The sequence below is a fragment of the Aptenodytes forsteri genome, unplaced genomic scaffold (assembly GCF_000699145.1).
Source record: "Aptenodytes forsteri isolate BGI_AS27 unplaced genomic scaffold, ASM69914v1 Scaffold108, whole genome shotgun sequence".
Lineage (NCBI taxonomy): Eukaryota > Metazoa > Chordata > Aves > Sphenisciformes > Spheniscidae > Aptenodytes > Aptenodytes forsteri.
The window spans coordinates 1,017,374-1,040,937 of NW_008794448.1; the positions used below are offsets into that span (position 1 = coordinate 1,017,374).

The window sequence follows — 23,564 nt, forward strand, 5'->3', positions numbered from 1 at the left end:
CAAGGAATCTGTCCAGTTCACCATTGTTATACAGCCTTTCATGTGTGAAAGTTACAAGGAAGTTAAGAATCAACTATGAACCTGTCAAGTTATGCTACCAGACAAAAAGTTCATTTCCCAACTCTGCGTAGAAATGAAAGCTAAATATGACACCAGGAATAATTTACCTCAAGGCAATTTAAGGTATAGATTTACAGTGCATTAATATCTCTGTGGCAGGTGCACTCCTACATCATGAAGGGTATCTGACATTCCTGCACTCCTGCACAGTAAACCTGCTTTACCAACTAATACTGTTGTGTATGGGCTTTTCCTGTGCTATTAGAAACATACTGTTTGGTTCTGTATTGTTTAAAGAATAGTGCTTGATCCTGCTTCATGAAACTCAGTGATTTTGTATTGTTGACTTAGAAAGAAAAAGAAAAAAAAGACACATTTGAAGTAGTGGATTTTACTTCAAAAATAGTCCTATTTTCTCTGTTCCAATTCTAAGATGGATGATTGCATCTATCCTTTATACTCTTTTGCTTTCTCTCTGTGTTTCTATACCTTAAAGGTCCCATCACCTCCTTGTTAACCCTGTTTTCTTCCTGAAAAAGAAATTGAAAAGAGAGAGGAGACTAGTTTTGGTTTCTGAAAACTTAAGTCTTTCATTGCCTCTTTTCTTATTTCATGTTCTAAATAATTCTGCTTTTGGTGAGCAGCTGATTAGTATCTTTCCAGAAACCTTATTGTGCATTATACTGCCCTCCATCATCAGAAGTTAAGTCTCGGCAGTTACTAATCTCAACAATACTTCTCAAGAAGTCAGGAAAAAGAAGGGAACAGTCACTGTAACTTTAAACCAAGTTCCAAGTTTTTCTCCAAAAGTCTATGCTAATTCTATGTATATGAAATTTCAAGAAGATTGATAATAGAAAGGGATTTTGGATATTTGTTTTTAACCTTATTTTATGGAAGAAGTTAGAGAGGAAAAAGATGTACTTTTTGAATGGTAAAGTTGGTTAGTCAGGAAAGGACAGAGGTTTTTCCCTATATTATCAAGAGATAATGGTTAACTCATACTTTATTGATATGTGTGTGTGGTAGTGATTCTTTCATGATGTATTGATGTATTATGGGTTAGAGTTTGGTTCAGTGTAGCTTTCAGAAGAACTTTATGTACTACCATTTCTTAAAACCAATAATTATGATTTATTTTTGTTTATTCAGCATTTTACTAAGAGGTGAAAATAGAATTGTTTTATATTAAAAGACTTTCTTAAAAATCAAGACTATTTTAAAATTCTAAACATGTATAAAACATGTTATGTTAGTAAGATGAGGCTTTAGAATGTGGATTTTATTAGCTGAATGTAATGCCATGAAAATGGAACTTGATTTTTCTAATGGTCTTGATAAATGTAAGTAATATTAGGTAGTTACCCCTCAGGTGAGGGCTTTATGCTACACTAATACATGTGTACAAAGTGAACCATTTAAAATACAGTTCTTTTGCGTAACTTAACACTAGTGAAATGCCTTTTAGTAATGTTCTTTGGTACATTTTTTTCACTACAGAACAAAGCCCTGAATTTCTGCCCCAGTCTTTTGACATTGCTACAGTTCTCTACAGCACTTGTCTTCTGGCTGTGCATAAGAGGGCTCTGCAACCATTGTTGATGTCTGCAGGAAGGAGTTCTGCTCCTGTCAGTGGATTTACCAGGAATTACAGATGGAGTAGAAGTTATTTTGAAGTGATTATACCACTTGTGCTATCACATACTGATTTTACAGTAAAACTAGGCCACAAAACTGGAGATGAGAGCACAATTTGTTTTACTGAGCACTGTTAAAAACAGCATTATCAAATTTTTCGAGATGTTTCTGCCATCATGTACTGGTCTATCTCAAAGAAATAAAGCCCCACTTGCTCTCATGACAGCACATAATAAATTGACGGATGTAGTTCAGTTGGGGAGTTAAAAATGCATTGAAAATAATGGGGCATAACATTCTAGGGTTAACATTTATTCATAGATGATGCAATTAAATAAAACAGGCATTAACTTCAAGGTCAGTCAGTAAAGTAATAAAAGTGAATATTTTAATTGAATTGTAATTGCTTCCCATTGATACATGCAAGTTAAGTAAAATAGATGTCAGTGCTGCAAATTATAGTTCCCTTCCTAATTAATTTCTTAATTCTACATACAGTCATCCAGGCCCCGGACCTTGTTGTTGGTTTATCCACCCATCCAGCTTTCTTCACATCTAGTTTCATGGAGGAAAAGTCTGGAGGATGTGGTTAAATGGAATGCACTAAGAATTTACAGTACATTGTTTTTCTTTTTAGTCTAAGTCATTTTAAGAATCTGAATCAATCTACTCCTTTGTTTAAAGAAAAACATACCAAATAGAAATATAGATTTATATTAACTGTTCTGTAAGTATGGTTATAGACACTTGATTATACTGATAGTAGCAGTAGACATACAGCTTCATCTATACATGCGCACCGTTAGAGATTTGAGATGTAGATTACTGGTTCTGCAAATTACAGGTTACATTGGTTCTTGATGCCTTTAGCAGACGGTCTGTATTCACTCACAATACAAATGTTTTGGAAACTGAAGGAAATAATATTTTTCAAAAGAAAGACAAACTATCCAAAAATAGAATTCTACTGAGAAGCAGAAAGGGTACATTTCACTTTCACAGATTTTCATGTAGGTGTGGGATATTACTGAAGAGTTTACCTGTAGTGTATATGTAGGCAATTTATTTGTGTTTTGTATACTGTTTGTAGGAAAGTTTCTTTTAAATTGTTGTTTTGTGTTCATTAGGGGGCAGAACAGTAGGTATATCCTTCTTAATATCAAAGAGAAGTTGTGAAAGAAATAATATGTTAGTGTGTCTGGTTCTGACAACTTTTTCCCTTCTCACATGTTTGTAATGTATCCCTTGGTTTAAATTTAAGGGAAACCAATTTGTTTTTATCAAGGAGGGGGGTTGCTTTCCTTAGAAAAGTAGTTATGTTAATGAAGAATGTTAATGTAAATGTGTGAAATGAGTACTGTAATATGGTACTCATTATTATTTGTTTATTTTAAGAGAAAATGCTTGTTTAGCCTAATACCTATCCCATTAAAATCAAGGACATAATACTAAGCTGGTGTAAGCTAGAAGACATCACCAGAATCATTGAAATAAAATTAAGATATTTCAAAATTATTTCCACAAGCATAAATTATCATTATCTTATATCTAGCAACACACATTTTTAGTCTGTTAATAAAGAGCAATAAATCAATACCAAAAAAGAATAGAGGGGGGGGGGAAACCTCAGTCCTCTTTCACTTTAATTATTAAGCAGTTTTTAAAGTGTTCCCCTAGATAGGGAATTTTTAATGTGCTTTAATGAAATATTTAAAAACTTTATTAATGCTTTGAGATCTCATTCACTCTAACTTGTTTTAGTTTCACAGGAATTTAAATATACCAAGACCATCATTGTAAAAATTAAAAGGCATATCAGCTATTTGAACTCAGCAATGACTTTATATAATAGTATACCATACATTTCTATAACAGCTTTCATCATCAATGATCTAAAGTGCTTTGCAAGGTACATACTTCAGAAATTGCTTCTAAATGGAGTCATTCTGGTGGCAGCTCTTTAGTGATACCCATTATTGTATAAAGCAGTAGAGTAGGAAAAGATAGACAAGTATTATGACCAGTACAATAAAACCCCAAACCACAATAATTAAGAGTAGTAAAAAATGTGATCGCTTAAAATTTTCCATTGTTCCTTCACTTTCAGAAGTCATCATTTTGTTTTTTCTTATTTACTTTGTATGTTAAGACCTTTTGACCACTTAGTCTGAAATCCAGCTAGGATATTTATTTGATTGAAGAAGATGCCAGCTCTTGAAACAGTTGTTCCTGGATGTTTTTTATCCCAGTACTGATTTCTGCCAATTATTTGATTTATTCCTGAGAAGTGACCATTTAACAGCCATGAGTTGGCAAAACTCGTAAAGTCAAAAAGCTGAAACAGGAACACAGAGGGGCACGTTAAAGCAATTATCAAATGTTAATAGGACTTACTTTTTACCAAGAAAAATAAATCAAAATGTAGACATCATACAGAATATTTTGTGATGGATCAAAAGTTACAACATTCAAGACATTCTGTAAGTCTGAGTTTTCATTATATCTCCATCCTTTTTAATTCTTACCTTTTTTCTGTGGGTCACGCACACACAGAATGTGATTTAGCAAAAAGGTTTTTATTATGGAAAACAGTCTATGTCCCTTCCAGTAATTTGCAGGAACTATAAAAAAATTAACTTGTATTTTAATTTAATAGGTATCTACAAAGGTAACTTCTGACTCAGAGGTAATTTCTGTGTAGTATTTTTATTACCGTGGACCTGCATGTTTACTTCACTGGTTAGTGAAGTGTCTAAGAAAGGAAAACAACAGCTTTTCCGGTTGACACACAGTGAAAAGGTAATTGGCCTTATTTTTCCACAAACATGGAAACCAGTTGCCCAGAGGGGATAAGAGAAAATTCTGACTGAGTTTTCTTTAGGATAGAAATTATTTTAGATACAGTGAGACTAGTTTCTAATGGAGACATGCTATATTTAAAAAAAAAAAAAAAAGCCTTTCATGATGTCATAACAGTACTTTATAAAAAATATTTTTACACTTTTTTTTTCAGGTTTAGATCCAGATAAGCATCTAGGAAAAACTCTGGATCAAATGGCCCCTTATCTTCTGGAGGTGGGTATTACTTAAAGGATACTCACACAGGTAAAGTTGCAATTAAAAAGTAACATAGGCAGAAATTCAGTAAAATTAACTTAATCAAAAATTACTTAGTTACTTTCAGAAATTAGGTGCTAACCCAAGGCTTATCTTTGTACGTAGAATTTAAGCCTCTCATACGCATTTTCAATATGAAAAACATTCTTTCTGGAGGTAGTTCACAAATGGTGCCAGCGCCTTTAAAACAAACTAAAGGCGAGAAACCTCAATATTAAGGGAACGCTAACTCGTATGTCTGTATGATAAAGCTAAATAATTGCATGCAAGTTAGAGACTTTCACAGCAAGGAATGGTAGTGGCAAAATCATAGGTGATGCAAAACTTCCCCACAGATATCCCCTTCTGAAGGTTTCCTACCATTTTTTACACAGTCAGACTGCATACAGTAGGGCCTTTCAAAAATGGAGTAAGACGTTTATTCCAGAGGATGTACTTAATTCTGTGCAAAGGGTCATGTAGTCCTCAAAGCAGGAAAATGCTTGTAGGCAGAGCTAATAGATTTATTTAAAGAAAAATTACTTAACTGGGGGGGGGGAAGAGACCAGATTTTGTACATGAGTCTTCTCTGAATTTGAGGTAGAAGCATCAAACATCAAGCTAAGTACAGTTTATCAGCTCTGAAAGCGTGTTTACATATATTGTCTGTGACAAAGCCAATTTACCACAGTTCCTTGTCCTCGAGCCTGTTAAAAACCCACAATTATTTGCGTGTTCGGCTATTAAGAGAGTCTTGCTGTAACTTTTATCAGTTTAAGCTGTCTAAATTTGTGCAAAATGATCTCCTAAAAATATTTTGTTGTTAATCTAGGTAGTTACTGTTCAGCCTGGCTTCGTAAGCAGTTTTTCTGGAACAATTAAGGGCATGAAAAACTTTCAGAAGAGAAAGAAAAAGTAACCAGAATTTGTTAGGAATTTTAAAAATCTCTTTTGCTGATGAAAGATATCTTGAGTTTAACTTCATTTTGTTAGTCATTTACATGGCTGGAGAGAAGACGATAGATAATTGGTACTTGGCAAAGCTGAAGAAGAAGAATGAAGGTCCACAACATTCAAATAGTCTTACTTGAAGAGATTGTTGTTGGCCTGTTCTTAGCTTGAAGTTTGTTGCTTCTGCTTCAGAGCTGGAGAATCTGCCCAGAAACCTTCCCCCCTGCCATATAAACTAGTTGATGTAGAAGTCCCCTTCATTATCTCTTTTTGTAAGTCTTGCTTCACTTACATCTTCAGATCATCTCAACTACAGCAATGATTCAAGAATACCAGGGGGTGGGGGGGAGAGGTGTTTTCTCCTGCTCCAGAAGAAGGGAAGGAAGGGAAGTAGGGAAATAAATATCTTCCTAAATACTTGTAGTATGGGTAAAAAAATAGCGGCAGAGATATACAGTAGGAGTACACAAAAATAAGTATACATTAACTATATATAAAATATTTGTTCATATTGTGTCATTAGCAGGTGTTTTATTTCATGGGGTGATAATAAAGGTAGACTTTAAATAAGGTAGACTTCAAAAAGGAAATCTAGGCATATCAGTAAGATCCAAGAATAGTTAGAAGAGGGAGTGGATTTATCCTTTCTGAAAAGTACAGATTGGATTTCTACAGGAAAAGGAAGGAAGAGGGAATGGGATCACCACTTCAAGCATCAGTGAGCTTTTGGATTAGGTAATACAATCTAATTGAACACTGAGCTAACTTTGAATTGGAAGCTGTATTAACATGGCTGTTTGGCTCAGCTAATAAGCCACTGAGAACCAGGGTCTGCAAGTTTCAGTTCATCACTTGTGAACATGGTTAGACTGCTCCCAGGAGCTTGACTGCTAAGTTGGCATTGCACTGCATGAACATGCCAGATTGGAGTCTTCATTGCACTCCACTTTTGTGTCGTAAGCCTGCTCTGACACTGGTATGCTGTATAGTGCAAGAGAGTAACATTACTGTGGAAAAGCAGTTCTACTGACATGTGAAGTCACGTTCTGCATATACTGTAGAAATGGCTACTGATTGATAAATTCCCAGAAAGGTTGTTTGGAAGATCTTTGGGGTCATGAGTAAATAATACATAGTTTAAGAGTACAATAAACATTTAAGTGCTCCTCTCCCAGTTTGTTGCTGCAGATCACTTAAGCAACGTTTCTGTTTGTCAGAGGTGTTTCTTTAGAATCTCAGTAAGTGACAGCTAAGGAAGGATAAAACTTTGTAATTGTGAAACAATGAACAATTTACTGTGGAACAGATTTAACAGAAGCATCAACTCTATTGTAATATCATTTCTGTACTGGTCAGTCACGTTTTTGTGGGACTAGTTAAATAAGCCAAAAGGAAGAAAGTGCAGCCTTTGCGTTCACAGAAAGCTTCTGTTATCAAAATTCAGGTTGGAGCTTCAGTGGGGCTGCAGATGGGTAGCTACTCACCTCAGTTGAATCAGTAGTCTTGACTTTCTTTAAAACTGTAGCAGCAAGTATTGCAATTTTAGTTATGTTAATAGGGTATAATTAAAATAAGGCTTAAGAGGTATTCTCCGTTTGATTTCACCATCATTCATTTTAAAAAGAAAATAATAAACTAAGAAATCCAAAAGTACCTGGTATTTTGGGGAATTGAATGTGTACTTCCTGATGTTTGATGGCTGAAGTGAAGTGGTTCTTACTTACTTGGTTTCACTGAAATTCTTACTGTCATGGTTTAACACTTCTCGAAACCACATTTGCAGGTTTTATCTTTTATTGATACAACAATAAACAGAGCAATGACTGCATAGCTTAAGGTGTAGAACCAGTAGGGCATTCTGACCCAACTTGGAACTGGTTGTCAGGCCGTTGTAGGGGAGACTGCACAACTGATTATTTGTTCATGTAGCTGTTTCTTGTGCATATGCATGTTGTGAAAGTCAGTACAAATAAATTGTTTTTACTGGATACTCAGTTGGCTTTAAGGCCCAATAAAACCAAATCATTAACTATAAAATGAAAAGAAATGCTTAGGTTTATGATGTGAAAAATACTCTTTTGGAAACCAATGAAGTCTACGGCATCAGAAGTCCTGTTAGACAGAATGTGAGAGCAAGGAGTTCGCAGTTTTCAGTAAGGAGGAGAGATAAAATTTAATATTCTGACCATACCAAAGCAAACACCATAATAAATTAATTTTTAACATTGCACATCCCCAAAACTACCACAGCATTATATGCTCTTGTATCTTTGATTTGTGTTGTATTATCTGACCAGTAATTTCAAATTTCACAATAAATTTCTTGGAATTTGTTGTTCTTGTTGTTTTTTGCTAATTTATGCTTTTTCCTGTTCTTGTGGTATTCTCTTTTGGGTTTTTTATTGACATCTAATGTTACTTTACATAGTTGTTTATTCAGCGAGGTGCAGGGTTTTTCATTACACATTTTCCCTAGTGCAGTGTGCAAGTTTGTGAGAATTTTTGCAGTACTGTTTAAAATGAATTAAATAGTGTACTACATGTTCTTCAGTTTTGTTGAAAACCAGTTTATATCTTCATAAGTTCAGTGCCCAGAAAAATGCCGGTGCTGAATATAAGAGGATCTTTGATATTGAACCACAACATGTATGACATGTTGAGTCATTTGGGATTCGTAGGGAATATCCTGCTTTACATTTTAGTGTGTATTCACAAAGTTCAACTTCTCTGATACTACGTGTCAGGAACTAGGACTTACTTCTTTTTATACTAAAAGTTTACCTTAAGGGACAGGCAATAAAATCAAAATCAACTTATATTACTATAATGTGCCTATTATAATTTGTCTTTTGGACATACAAGAAATAAGCATGAAGTAATAATTTTCTTCTTAGAAAAAATCTCTTGTTGAGGCATTATAAGAGGCATGTAAATGTTAATTGAAAAAAACAAACAAACAAACAAACAAACCCACAACCCAGCCCTCATTTCATCCACTGAATTGTTTAACTTTGGAAAAATATATTGTCACCTAAATTTTCAGTCTTCTGATTTACTTTAGTTTATGTGTACAATAGAAATGATACTAATTACTGACATAAAGGTGAGGTGTTTTAGCTGCTGTAGCAGCAGAAAAATGGCGGAGTATTGAGTGGGAAAAACTTTGATTTAATTTTGCAATTTTTTTCTGACTTCACATACAGAAGGTTGAACTTACGAGTACAATGATGATCTGCAACCCATACTTTTATCAGGGGTGAATTTTACCGGCTCAGGACATTGGCATTGTGGCAAGGAAAGTTCTTGAATTATTGCTTTTTTCCTAAATGACAGGTCTTTGATTAATTATTGATGAATGCTTGCTACATAATTGCTAAATTTTTAAATTGCTCTCATGTCCCACTGTTTTCTATATACCAGAATTGTTTACACTAAAGTATTTGTTGGCAACTTGCCAAATCTCAGGGGCTGCTCACACTTTCCTTAGAATTTATTAATAGAAAGGTAAATGCATATTATGGTTATATTTGTCTGTACTTCTGTCTCTGCTAATAGACAATAAGAAAATGTTTAGTCATATGTATGCTTGCCGTAGAAGTTGATGAGTACTTCTTGATGTAAAGAGTGTTTTTGTAATTATAGAGGATTTACTAAGTGTTACAATTTCTGTCTGGGAACAAAGTCTTCACTTGAAATAGGAAGCACTTGAATTCATATCTTTTATCTTTGATTACTAAATTTAAATGAGAAAGTCAGCTTTAATCCTTGTGTTTCATTCTCAAGGTAGGAAGAGACTGTTCTTCGGTTAATGTTTGGGCTGATCGTTTATATACCTTGTATCTCATTGTGTATTTGAGTTAAGATTAATTTTGTGTAGTCTAGATGTTTTCTTCATATATTTCTTTCAGATTTTGAATTGGACTTGCATTTTTAGTTAAGTGTAATTTGTAAATTTGCTGTTTTCTGGCTCATCTGAACTAGAAGGCAGATTTAGCAATCATAGAATTTAGATTAGAGTCTAAGCTGTTGTATTGTTATGAATGTAACATCCACCTTGCAAAACAAAATAATTGGTCTTCAAAAAATGTTAATATTCTAAATGACTAAAAGGCAGAGATCTGATGTCATTGATGACATTTTAAAAATATTGCTGACTTTGTTAAATGAACATTAAGAACCTGTTCTATGAGCTGCTGAATATCGTCAGTTCCTGTTGACATTAGTGGGAACTGAAAATCCTTTATCACCTTGTATAATTGGTGTCAAGAATGATCTTGAAGCCAGTGACATTGAAAATGAGGATTTCCCACAACAAAGATAGGAAATAGTCTCACATCTTTTGAGTATTCAATGTTAATTGCCAATAATTATTCTAGGCACTGATGTTTACAAGCAGAGCTTCCAATTTTGAAAGTGACTTGTAAACAGTCACTCCTTGTATTCACTGTGGAAAGGTTACAGTTAGAAAGATCTTTCTGTTTTTCTCTCTTTCATTTTTTTAATAGTTTTGTTTAGGGTTTTTTGCAGTGGAAGCTACAATGAGAGGAAGAATAAAAGGTTTTGACTAACTGTTTTGTAGGTTGTCCATTCTTGTTGCATCAAAATTAATTATTCTTGATGTATTTGTCCTATAGAAACCTTGTTGCCATTGTTGACAGATGGAGTTCTCTTTTATGTCAGGAGTGTAATCTTTTAATGAGCACTTGATTAAAGGTTTTCTTCGTGCTCCTTTTCCTTAAAAGAAAATGTGAAAGGAGAAATGAAAAATACCTCTAATAACAAGACATTGAAAAATGATTTAATACGTGTTCCAAAAGACTTAGATTTTACACCACCAGACAACTAAACGGTCACATAGAGCATTACCAAGGTATTGTTTTCTCAGAGCATTTATACTTTCCTCCAGAATAAAGGCTGAAGAGGATTCAGGCCTTTTGTTTAACTAACAGAATTTTAAATTTAAAATGTGGTCTTCAATTTTATGAAAACATTCAAGTTCCATGTATTTAATTTCTTCTTTCACACCTGATTTTGATTTTATTTCTTTTAGCTAAGATGATGGCTGAAGTTGTAAACACTCTGAAGTTTTAAAATAAAAAACTTTCAAAGAGTACTGTAAAGTAACATAAACTATACATTCAGCTTCAACAATAAAAATACAGTATGATTTGAATACGTCAAATAGACTTGCTATACAAATATTCTGGTAATCATATAAAAAATTGAACATACAATGGATAAATAACCCAGTCTCATGCTTGCCTAAAAATAGACAAACAACAGATTTGGAATTATTTTCTAGCCCCCAGACAGACTTTTTCTAACCATCTCCTACATGTTGTGGAGAACTGCATTGCTACTTTGACTGCAGAAGCATCATGGGTGGGCATCTGTTCCTCTAAGGAAAAGCATAAGGGGGTTAAATAAATATCCCCATTAGTAACATTGGTGTCTGCAATGGGGTTGAGGACTGCAGTTCAGCTTCTCGTGAACTACTTGAAGCAGAATGTTAATGCTTGCTTAATGTGAAAAAAACTGGACAGGACTTGGCTTGAAGCAGTTAGTGCTGGGACACTTTAGAAGGTGATATAATCTGCTGATGAGGAGATGAATTTCTCCTGCAGAAAAAGGGAGGGTGTCCCCATGGTCAGGCATGGTACAGATGCTTGATTACTACCTATCAGTACAGTACATTAATACAGAATTACAGTGAACTATTCAGCAGTTGTGTGCTCCTTACTCCAGCAAAAGAACTTTGGTTCCTGCTCCACAGCTGCTCATTTATAAAGCAGAGAATAATTAAGATAGTCATGTCTCTATTTTGAATGTATTGGTTTATGTACGTATGTGTTTTAGTGGGATATCCAGAGCTTCAGGAATATTCATAAATGTATATGTTGATTTAGAAAGTATATTCAGTACAATTTATAAAGGAAACAGCATGTTGCTACCTCTTTAGATCTTGTTGTAGCTTTTTGCTTTTGATTTAGAAAACTCTCATTGGTTCTATTTGTTAGAATTTTTTTGAAGAATGGATATTTACCAAAATACAGAATGCAGTTGAATCTGTGGCCAAAAATTGTGTTCATTGTATACTTCTATATGAAGTGTTACTTCTTGTGTTAAATTACAGTACAAGTTTCTCACAGAAGTGAACTATCTATGCTAAAGAAAGATAGACAAATACGGGAGTCTGAACAACCTTTCATAGCCACTGAGGAAGAAGGACTAGGAATTCATTTGTTTATCTGAATGTTACAGTGCCAGTTCTACTTAAAATATAACACATTGGTAATTTTTAGATCACTGTAATATGAATATGGAGAAATCAAGAACCCTCTGTATGATATTTGGGTTTTTTCAGCCTTGTAATGGGTAGTCTTTTAGAAAGTGCACACTGAAATTTTCAGCAAAATATATTTAATAGACTGCTTTAATGTAATACTTATGTATTTTAATTTCCCTTTTGTGTTAGCTTTCTGAGAAATATGGAGTCCATGTTTGCGGAGAAGGTGGAGAATACGAAACATTCACTCTGGACTGCCCTCTATTTAAGAAGAAAATAGTTGTGTAAGGAACAGTTTCTTCCATTTCCTTATATTAAAGCAATGGGAACATATTCACATTTAGCTTGAGGCAACTTTTGTTGGCAGAGGTAAAACGTCCTCTAAGTCCACAAACACTCACTTTGTTTAACACTGGCAAAGTCCTCTGAAAACCTAAATCAATACCTGACAAGACGAGGCCTTCATAGAGGGCTATAAACTTTTTAGACATTTGCACTTTCGTTTACTTGCTGATTATGGCCTGCAGTAAAACTGGTACCTACACACTGACACTTTTATCCTTTCATGAAGTGCGAATTGCCTGTAATATTTATCTTTCATTACAGCTACATTTGATAAACTGCCACATCAGTAGCCTGTGGGTTCCATTAACTCTGTGTGTGTGTGTTTTAAGTTTAGCAGCTTAGAATGATAACGATAAACATTTTTCTTCAATTATTAGAGGATATTTTAAATACAAACTTTGCATGAATCCATCTCATTTACACTGAGTAGTTTATTCCTTTGACATAAATTGCTAAAACCTGTGTAGTGGGATATGGAAAATATTTGTGTCTTGATGCGAGTTTCTTATTAGTCTGTTAAATTGCTAAGCCTGCTTGCTTCGAGTGAGATGTTTTGACTGCTGTTCCTTTTCTTAGCTGAGTAAACAGACCAGTAATCATGTATTGGTGATAGTCATCTTAGGGAAGGTCGAGATTATGGAGCATATAGATATGATTAAGGCTTTCATTGTGAAGGTCTATTTGTTTCATTTTTCTGTAAGACTGGGATCTGTTCGTATAAGGAACAGAAAAGCAAGAGCTGTTAACTCTGTTTTCATTGCATGGCATTTGGGAGAAGAGCAGTAGACAAACTGGTGAAAGGGATAGCAGCTACTCTGGCAGATACCTGCTGAACTATTGGTTGACTGGAAGATAGGGTCCTCTAGAGTGAACTAAAAAACTAGATAATTTGAGTCTGGTGATACCTCCATGCAAGAAAGCTATGGAATTCTTTAATAAGAAGAAGATTCAGAAAGTAACAATGTAGGATCTTTAAACTGGATTTAAGTTCATGGATGGAATTACGAATGTATGGGCCAGGAAGTGAGACTCTTGGAGAAGATTCTCTGAAGGGAACCAGGTGCTAGGTAGAAGCTGTAGGTTGTGAGCCAACCTGCTGACTAGTAGGAGTTGCAAAGTTAAGCAGGAAGTTAGAATAAAATGTGTATGATGCATGGGTACATCTTATTACAAATAAACTTGGGGACAAAGGACAAAAGTCCCCAATATACCCTCAGATAGAATCAGTTTGGTCTCTTCTAGCAAAAGGGAAAATATTGTGAAATCATTACTAGAGCACGATTCATTTTTGCATTTAAAAGTCTGATATGATTTCTATTAAACTGACAAATTCTTATCAATTCCAGTAGGTGTCAGAGGCAGAATTTGTGAAACTTCGTCATTTAGTGTAATACTATCCATTACCAGACAAATGTGGCCTATTCAGTGTTTATATTGCAACACTTGCAACAAAAAGTATACTTGGATAGCTAGATTTTAACTGAGAGATTAAATGTGCTTGTATCAGTTTTTGCGCTTAAATGTGTTTGGCTTATTATTTACATTCTTTCTATTTATTTTGAGGCTTCGTATGTAACAGACTAAATCTGGGAATTCATTGGAATTGGATGCATAATTTCCCAGTGCTCCTTTTCAAAGCTCTCTTGGCATAGATACAACAGATTGGAGAAAACTATGTCAAATCTCATGAGAAATTCTTGGTTGGTGTAGTGCGGAGAGGTTTTTGGTTTTGTTTTGGGGGTTTTTTTTAATAGAATTTGAGGAACACTTTTAGGAAAGTACATTGTGCCCTTGGTTTGGGATCAACGAAATACCAGTTTAAGTAGGAATATCTTATAATATATTCTAAATGTATTTCTGGCTATCAGTGATTTAATGACCGTTCAAACAACTAGGAAAAGCTAAAACAGAGGTGGTCTGGCTGCGTTGTCTTTATTTCTATTGGCAACACTCCAAATAATAATAAAAGTTAACAATAAATGCACAAAAAATACAGGAAAAGACAAATATATAAATCAGTGGGTATTTAATAAGAAATGTATGGCACAGCAGACTGTTAAACAGTTACTCAACTAGTTCTAAATATACATTTCCGTAATGGAAACTGAGTAGCTACACTGGCATTGTGTGTCTCTGGCTTGATTAGCCCTGCTTAGGTCTTACATTATTCATGTCATAGACATGCCTTTTGAGGGGCCATTCATGTGAAATCTATTACTTTATGAACTTCTAAAGAAAAATATTTTGTAGTTTCTTTGTCATTAAATAAGTTACAAGTTTATTTATTTTGTGCTTTTCATTCTTGCTTTTCATATACACTGAATCTAAACAGACTTTGTAATCACGTTGTTAACTGTCCTAGTATAGTTTCCAAATGTTTAGATAGCCATGGTTCTGGTATACATCCTGATACAGTTTTTGAAGCTTAAATGGAGTTGTAAGAATTACAATTTAGAGGTTAAAACCTGTCAGGGTTTTCAAGGTCCCTAAATTCCTGAACTCCTCCAAGGTGTCTTCCTAGAGAAAGTTTCTGAGGAAGACATTGAAGATTACTTTTGCCTCCAAAACAGATGTGATGGATTAACCTTGGCTGGCTGCCAGGTGCCCACCAAGCTGCTCTCACTCCCCCTCCTCAGCAAGACAGGGGGAGAAAATAAGATGAAAAAGCTTGTAGGTCAAGATAAGAACAGGGTGATGGCTTACCAGTTACTGTCATGGGTGAACCAGACTCAACTTGGGGAAAATTAATTTAATTTATTACCAATTAAAAAAAAGAATAGGGTAGTGAGAAACAAAGACAAAACTAAAAACACCTTCTCTCCCTACCTCGTTATTCCCAGGCTTAACTTCACTCCTTTGTTCCTGACTCTTCTACATCCTCCCCACTGGGCAGTGCAAGGGGATGGGGAATGGGGGTTGCAGTCAGTTCATAACACTGCGTCTCTGCTGCTCCCTTCTCTTCACACTTTTCCCCTGCTCCAGCCTTGGTCTGTTCCATGGGCTACAGTCCTTCACGAACTGCTCCAGTGTCGGTCTTTCCCACAGGACAGTTCTTCAAGGACTGCTCCAGCGCAGGTCCTTTCCATGGGGTACAGTCCTTCAGGAAGAGACTGCTCCAGCATGGGTCCCCCATGGGCCACAGTTCCTGTCAGAAAACCTGCTCCTGCACGGGCTCCTGTCCACGGGCCGCAGTTCCTGCCAGGAGCCTGCTCCAGCACGGGGTCCTCCACAGGCTGCAGTGTGTGATGTGGTCCTCCATAGACTGCAGGGGAACAACCTGCTTTACCATGGTCTTTTCCACAGGATTCACGGAATCTCTACTCTGACACCTGGAGCGCCTCCTCCCACTCCTTCCTCACTGACCTTGGTGTCTGCGGGGCTGTTTCTCTCATGTTTTTCTCACTCCTGTCACAGCTGCTGCACAGCATTTTTACCCTTTTTAAAATATGTTATCACAGAGGCACCACCAGTGTTGCTGATGGGCTCAGCAGCCCCTGGTCTCTTCTCACAGAGGCCACCCCTGCAGACCACCCCCTGCTACCAAAACCTTGCCATGTAAGCCCAATACAACAGGAGAAAATCTAATGCACCTGTCATTTATAACACTGCTTTCGGGTAGTGTTTTCACTGGTCGATGTTTTTGTCACGTGAAACGTGGCAAAATATGTTTCTACAGTATATCCTTTGAAAAAGAAGGAAATCTGCTAGTTCAGGAAAAGAAAAATGTACCCTTGATCTGTTACTGTGGAGAAGTTGGAGTCTCTTTAATGTAAGACTGTATGATGAATTTTCCTTTCAAACATTAAGTTGAATTCTTGCCATTCTTCTCAATCTTCATTAAAAATATGCCTCACAAAGGAAGCATGGCAGATTGAGTGAAATATTTGAAAATAAACAAGATCTAGCAGTGAAAGCAAGATCTTACAATCAAAATATTCAACAAGAGTCAGATGGGTTTTACCTGGTTTTCCTAGGTAGACTATTGTAATCTGGTTGTCTGCTTTCTTATGCTCAGTATTTGAGAGGTACCAAGCATTTCCCGTCCTTCTTACACTGGTATTTAAAGTGCAGTTGATTGACACCTCTTCAAATCATAAAGAGATATTTCTCATCTATGTGAATGCCATCTAATATCTACTATTATGATAAAACCATTAGCTCTGTGTTTAGGTTTGTAATTCTAGGTTTGGAGTTAAAAGCAAATCTGTAAACATGAAAAAATGATCATGTACTGAGAGCACTGATTGTACTCTCAGAGTTTCTCTAACTTGTCATATTTGTCCTGTGAAAATGTTACGGAGTGTTTTAAAATGATTAGATATTTCCTAGATCTTCAAAGAGACTTGAGATACCAGATGATTATGATTTCAAAAATAGATAATTAGGACAGCTTTTCAACTATTCTTCATTGTTTTCCAAAGTCTTCTGAAAATGTTCCTCAACAAAATTCCTGTGTTTCCATCATGATCAATCATGAATCACCTTATGTAGTCATGTTCCTACTCAAAATTCAGACTTTCAGTGTGAAGTGGCTGTTATATAATTATCGGTGACTCTCAAATCACTGTTTTTCATTTTAATCTCTGCATGTCATGTGGTTCTGGGTTGGTTTTTTTTTACTATTTCCTAAGCTGGACATGACATGTAAGTTCAGGACTTCCTATTTTTTTAGTTGGTGACTCATCATTGGATGCAAACAAAACTGTTCTGCTTTCCACCTATTCGTTACATTTACTATTGAACAAGACTAAATTTTATCAGTTAGAACAATGATGTATGTTTGGAGAGGCTGGCAGAAAATGAAGTAGTTAGGAAAAAATATTTTCTTTTGCTATTTATTGTAATACTATTTTCAGCACCACATAATCTACCTATTGTGATCCATCAGCTGAGAAATATTGGCATACTAAACTAGATATCTATTATGGTCCCATCAAATACCCATGTGTTAGCTGCACGTCATAGCATTGTACTTCATACCAAGAAGAAATATTTATGATCTCTTAATATTTGCAATACTTCTTGAGGAACAACTAAGTACTCAAAAATTCTAAAGTTATTGAACAGTTAGCGTAGGTATCAATGCTTAGCATCTATTCTGCTGTACTAGTGAATTGGAACATGCAGGGATACAAGTAGGACTCCTGCTTATACTTTGGAGTTAAATATTTTTTTTAAAGTTACTAGGTATTCTTTAAATTAAACAAACACATACATTTAATAACCCTAAATTTTTGTTTTTCCTTTCTGATATAAGCTTTTCTGTTAATTTAGTTACACTAAGTAATTAATTAACTACATTAATTAGTAGTTAATGCATCACTGAAAAGTACCAGACTTCCCCATATAGGACTTAAACAACAAGCCAGAGATGTTTATTGAGAATATCCTCAGACACTGAGGATACCCAGGTACCAGGTACTATGGGAGTCTTGGTATCTGGTTTTTATTATTTTAATTATGTATTCCTGTTACTAAAAATTTCCAAAGTTATTTTCTACCTATTTCTGTTAGAATTAGAAGACACCATGGTCATTTGAAAAGTATGATTTTAATCTTAATGGCCTATTTTTAAGATATCTTAAAGGAATAAGTGATATTTTAATCATAAAGAATCTTGATAAGAAGTCTCGAGAATGAAGCTGAAGGCTTATTTATCAAAATACTTTAGAAGTTTACGAAAAGGGAAGTGGAGCTTCTTATGTTAAAGGTATTTATCATTATTGTGCAATGTAGTGATGATGATTATCTTAGGAATTTTGTTATTTTAAATCCCAAAACATATTTTGTAGAACAGATATTTCCATTAATTTTACACTTTCATTAAGTCAGTGGAATATGGCCAAGATTTCAACTGTTTCCAGTTTGCATGGGTTTTATGTGGCATTACTAGAAATCTATCTCATCTCATCTCGTTGAATACTGTGAAGGTATCAAGGGCGCTGTGGTTTCAAGAAGATTATCTGTGTGTCCTTAGCCTTATTGATAATAATTTTCAGATTTTCTTGCACTGCATCTGAGTTTCTCTTATGTTTTCTTTGAGTTTCTCACCTTCTGATGTTTGTTTCCTAGAGCTACCTTCTTCTTAAGCAGTAAAACCATGCAGATGGATATAACAGATACTGCCTCTTGTAAATCAAAGTGTGACAGATTGTGTCTGTAAAAATGAAAACTAAAATTAACAAATTTGAATCAGCACACAGGAAGTTTATCATTGTTACCAACACATTTGGCATTAAAAAGTTGTGTCTAGTAGTCTTCAATATCGGATGCAAGATGGTCAAATCAGTCAGTTTCTCAGCGTGAAATACTGTATGTTGTTAATACTTCAAGAACTAATCCCCAGAGCGTTAATCAAGAAGAATGGACTTTTAAAAAATCTCCTGTTGGTGAAATTAAAAGATCGCTTTGCATATTAGTCTCTAGAATGTAAAACATAATGTTATTTATGCTTTCATAGACTATAGCTAACTGAATTTCTCAATACTGGTCTGGAAGTATAGTTTATTCCTTTTGAAAATGGAAAATTAGTGAAGATAATATGAAGATACGTGAAAGATAATGAAGATATTAGTGAAGAATAACAAATTTATATAGCAAACTTTTTTCTTAATTTATATGAAAACTAAATAAGAAGTTAATAGATTTTCAGTGAGTTACCTTGGAGTCTGTGTTATGCAGCAACTAAGTATTGTCTGTATGTAAAATTATATACTAATATTTGATGCTAAGAATTTTGTATTTCAGAGATTCAGCCAAGGTGGTTGTGCATTCGGCTGATGCATTTGCACCTGTGGCCTACCTTCGTTTTTTAAAATTACACCTGGAGAATAAGGCAAGTAGATTGCAAATGTCATCTTCCTTTAAAGCTACATGCATGCTTTCTATTTTTATGTTGCTTTGTCACAGTTTGGAGTGAACCTATGTATTCTCATGTGGGTGTACTATCAAATAACTATGTACATATTTAGTTGAATTTCAGAACTTACCATAAGGAAAAACTCAACACAAATGCTTCCTTGTGTCAAATGAATGAATGGAGGTAGTATATTTGTGTAGCATTTTTCATCTTGAAACCTCAGGGTGCTCAGCCAATGTAGTTCAGTCAAGCACATGTGTAACCTGTGTAGTACAGCTAGCCACACTGTGGAACACAGCTGTATTAGGAAACTGTATGAACAGTGTTGATGTGCTGGGAGGTGGCATCTCTTTTTGCTGTTTGTGGTGTAAAGTGGATGATTTAAAAACTTGCTGACGTGCAAGTGCTCGAGTTTTAAACATACTGGTTTTTGTTTTATCTTTTCCATATGAAAGATACATCTAATGAATGACTTCAAATTATGTAGAGGAGATTATCCTGGTCAAAGATCTTAAAGGAATCATTAGCAGATCACTGGGATTCATTCTCTCAGCTTATGATTCCATGGAAACAGCAGAATAGGAATAGGAACTCTAGTGGTTTAAATATTGCAGACTTTTATGTGAGCAGAGCTAAGAAGGTCAAAACAGAAGTTATTTTTCTTAGTATTTGTCATCACTTTACTATTTTTCTTTTCAATATTTTAGGGGTAAAATGACTTTTTTTTTTTTTCCCCTCCTGATCATCTGTAAGTGCTAGTATTTTGTTGAAGAGAGTGTCTCGTGATCTTCCTAGTACTGTTGCAGCCATCTTTTTGTAGGTCTTCCTACTTCTTTCTACACTTTGAAGATCACTGAACCTCTTCTAGGTGCAGGGATTGTTATAGAACATTATTATATTGGTTTTTTATCTTCCATGATGGTTTCATTCCTGCCTTGGAAAGTAAATTGTATTTCATCCTGTCAATTTCTTATTTGGGATTTCTTTCAAAAATAAAGCATTAAGTATTTGTGTGGGAGACTGTGAAAAGGATATCAACTATGTGAAGCAAAACCAAATAGTCTGAATAAAGGAAAATTTGGGAGCGGGCATGGTGGGGAAGAGTGATAATATATTAATATTTCTTTGGGGGCACTGACTTTATTGCTCATGGCAAACTTGATGCTAAAATGCACCATACATCACTACAATGTGACAGGCTAGGGCAAATGAAAAACAAAGCTTTACATATATCAGGCAAAAAATCATATTAAAATGCATAACACGTTCTATAAGAATCAAGATTTTACTTTTATCTGTTCAGAAGCTCTTTTCCCCTTCTTATGTAGATGCTTTAGATTTGGTTAAAGCCTCACAGTTTCAAGCAGTGTTGTAGTAAATCATATTTCAAATCCATTGTAGACAAAGCTGTCACACTCTCAAAGGGGTAAGGTTTACAGAGACTTGCCCTGGATTTTGGTATATAAACTGATGTCTTGTATAGTTAAAAGGAAAATAGTCTATTTTCTGCAGTGTTTGTCTCGTAAGGAAAAGTATTAGAATCTTTTGGCTATAGATAATTTTATGACACGATAAAATAAGCTAGGTTTTCAAGAAGTTATGAATATGGAGAACCAGTCAGTCTTTCAGAGCATAACTTGTTACTAAGTTGGCATGGTTAAACTACATAATGATAAAGAGATGCCTTCAAGATTGATATGCCTCTAGTACTGTACTTTTCTCATTATTTGGTGCTTACAAGCCCTACAAAAAAAATTAAGTATCAGTTAGTAATTCAGCACTTAAAAGCCAATCCTACAATAACGAATCGCTGCAGGGAAAAACTGCTTTAGGAGAACTAATTTTAGTTTCAGGCTTTCAAGGGATTACTGAAAATTGGGCAAAAAATACTCCAGTATGAACAATGTGTAAAAGTAGCCACTTGTATAAGCACTTTGTAGAAACCATTAATAGACTGCACAGTGATGTGTGATTCTAATAAGTATTATGACATCAGTTTTGTTATCATTTCAACTGAGATATATACATATTTTTAACTTTTATTGGATATTCATTTTATCTTCGTTATGTGCCACAGGTGTTAATTTTACATTCTTTGAATTTACTTTTATAATCATTATGCAATTATAGCTAGCGTACCTTAGTCTCTGCTGTCTTTCCTCCTCTATAATGCATTTTCTTCAGCTAAATCTCTTCATGTTTAACTACAAAGCCTGCGTAGAAATTTGTTTTAGATTGTTTCTGGCAGCAAAATGAGCCCTTGTGCCTGGGGGAAAATAATATTTTACTCACTGTTCTGGTTTAATACATTACTGTGCAACTTCAAGATGTGTTTTTGCATAATAATTGAAATTTTTTTTAACACACCCTCTTTACTTGCATTACCAGTGATACATAAAAAGGCTAAAGAGATAAATAAATATAAGATTTTATTATAAAAACATTATTAAAAGTTTGGTAAACACAGCTTGAGATAACTTTTTTGTAGGCATTTTACAAAAACATTAAGAATAATAATGCAAATAAAACACTAATGTTCGCTAATAAAACACTAATGTTCAAAATTCGGGAATGCCTCATTTACTTCATGGTAAAAAACCAAGGTCACCACTGTGATGTACATAATACAGATACTTAGCTTCGTCAGTATTTTACTTTGCAAATAAGACTGTCACTTAGTACATTTAAAATGTAGAATGTTTTTTGTTGAGGGGGAGGCAATTTCTGAAGCATATTCCAGAATCTTTAAATCAAGTGTATCAGCTTTTGTATTCAATACAAATTTAATTTTGAATATTTTCAATTAGGAAAAAATGCAACTGTGAAATGATTTTTTTTACTTTGACAGCACAATGAACTTGCAAAACATTTTTATTTTCCCCATATTATACTATTCTGTTACTCTGTTACGTTGTGTTGGCTTTTGAATGATCAGAAACAGAAATTAAAGCTGTTGGAGCTTCTGCTGATGTGAACATACTTCTGATGACAGTAGTGAACATATTAGCTATCATTCATGCTTCAAGATTTGCTCTTTCCCACATTTAATAATTAATACTTTGTTCCCCGAGTTCCAGTGAGTAGGAGCACACATACATCAAACAATACAAGCCGTGAAACTGCAGCCTCTTAAGTTAGGGATAGTCCAGAATTAGAGGGAGTCATGTAGTTTTCTCTCTACGCTTGGCAGAAGAAAGAAGCCTGTTTGCCTGTAAGAGATACAGGAATCATGCCTGCTGCTGCTCTTTCTTGTAGCATACTATTGCATTATATATACCTATCTTGAATTGATATTGTGAGACTTTGTTTTCCTGTTTGTAAAAGATCTTGACCTGTTTGGGTGGAACACATTTCAGAAGTGGAAGCAGTTATGCCCCTGTTAAACATCAGCAAATCTATTTCACAGGTCAATTTGGAGATGGTTTTAAAAACACTTGTAAAAGTTAGAAAAGGTGTTTGGGAGATATTTACATGCCTTGTGTACTGAAGGAGCATGATCCTGCAGGTTAGATTTGATTTAACTTTGTAGCCTATTTCTGTCCAGTTCCTTCTGGCCTGAATTATTTTAGTTAATCTCCATTTAGGATGTTAGCTGTAGAATTAGACTTTGTAAGTGATGTCAGGGGGAACAGGAAGGAATTTCAAGTTGCAAAATATGTTTTGTTGGTGGCATTGTGGGTGGCATTTTTTGAATACTTTGTCGTTGTTGAATGATACTTCTCCTAGGTAACCTTTAGTTTCCCTTCTGCATCATAAGAATATAGATAACCCTTGTAGTTATGTTTTCAAAACTTTGGTAACAAATACTGAATTTTTTTTTTTCTGCACTGATTTATTTCAAACACTAAGATAATAAAGAAAGGATTTTCTTTCCTACTCCATTTGATTGCAGATTTAGTCCAGTTCTCTGGGAAAAGAGAATTTTTTGTTCTCTTTTCATAATGAATAGTCTTTATTTGAAAGTCTTTCAGCATAAAGGACTTTCTTTCCTATGTGTCTGTGTATTGTACTTGAAATACTGCAAGGGGATGTATGGTCTCTCTCATTATATTTATTTCAAGGAGCTCTGTTATCAAGGTACACCACAAAGAATAAAGAGATTATCATAGTCTTTCCTTATGTCTTGTGAGCTCTCTGCCCCACTGTATTCTCATTGCTGCTCAGTGGGAGAACTATCAGTTTCAGAATTGTGTTGTGATAGGTTTTTATACCAGTTTCGGTAGTGGAGAATGTAAGCTTTTTAAGAAGGCAATCTGTTGTTTTCATAAAAGACCACTGCATGGAATTTCAGCTATATCAGTCAAAGTCCTAGCTGCAAGGCTTTTTCAA

The 23,564-nt window shown here is 34.8% G+C and overlaps 1 protein-coding gene across 1 annotated transcript in view; it reads left to right on the forward strand.

Annotated features, from left to right (window-relative positions):
* DPH6 (diphthamine biosynthesis 6) overlaps positions 1 to 23,564 on the forward strand; it is a 214,684-nt gene that overhangs the window by 56,240 nt on the left and 134,880 nt on the right. The window contains exons 5-7 of the mRNA XM_009290341.2: positions 4,712 to 4,773; positions 12,221 to 12,315; positions 19,124 to 19,211. Of these exons, the coding sequence (XP_009288616.1) occupies positions 4,712 to 4,773; positions 12,221 to 12,315; positions 19,124 to 19,211 (245 nt within the window). The remainder of the gene's footprint in view (positions 1 to 4,711; positions 4,774 to 12,220; positions 12,316 to 19,123; positions 19,212 to 23,564) is intronic.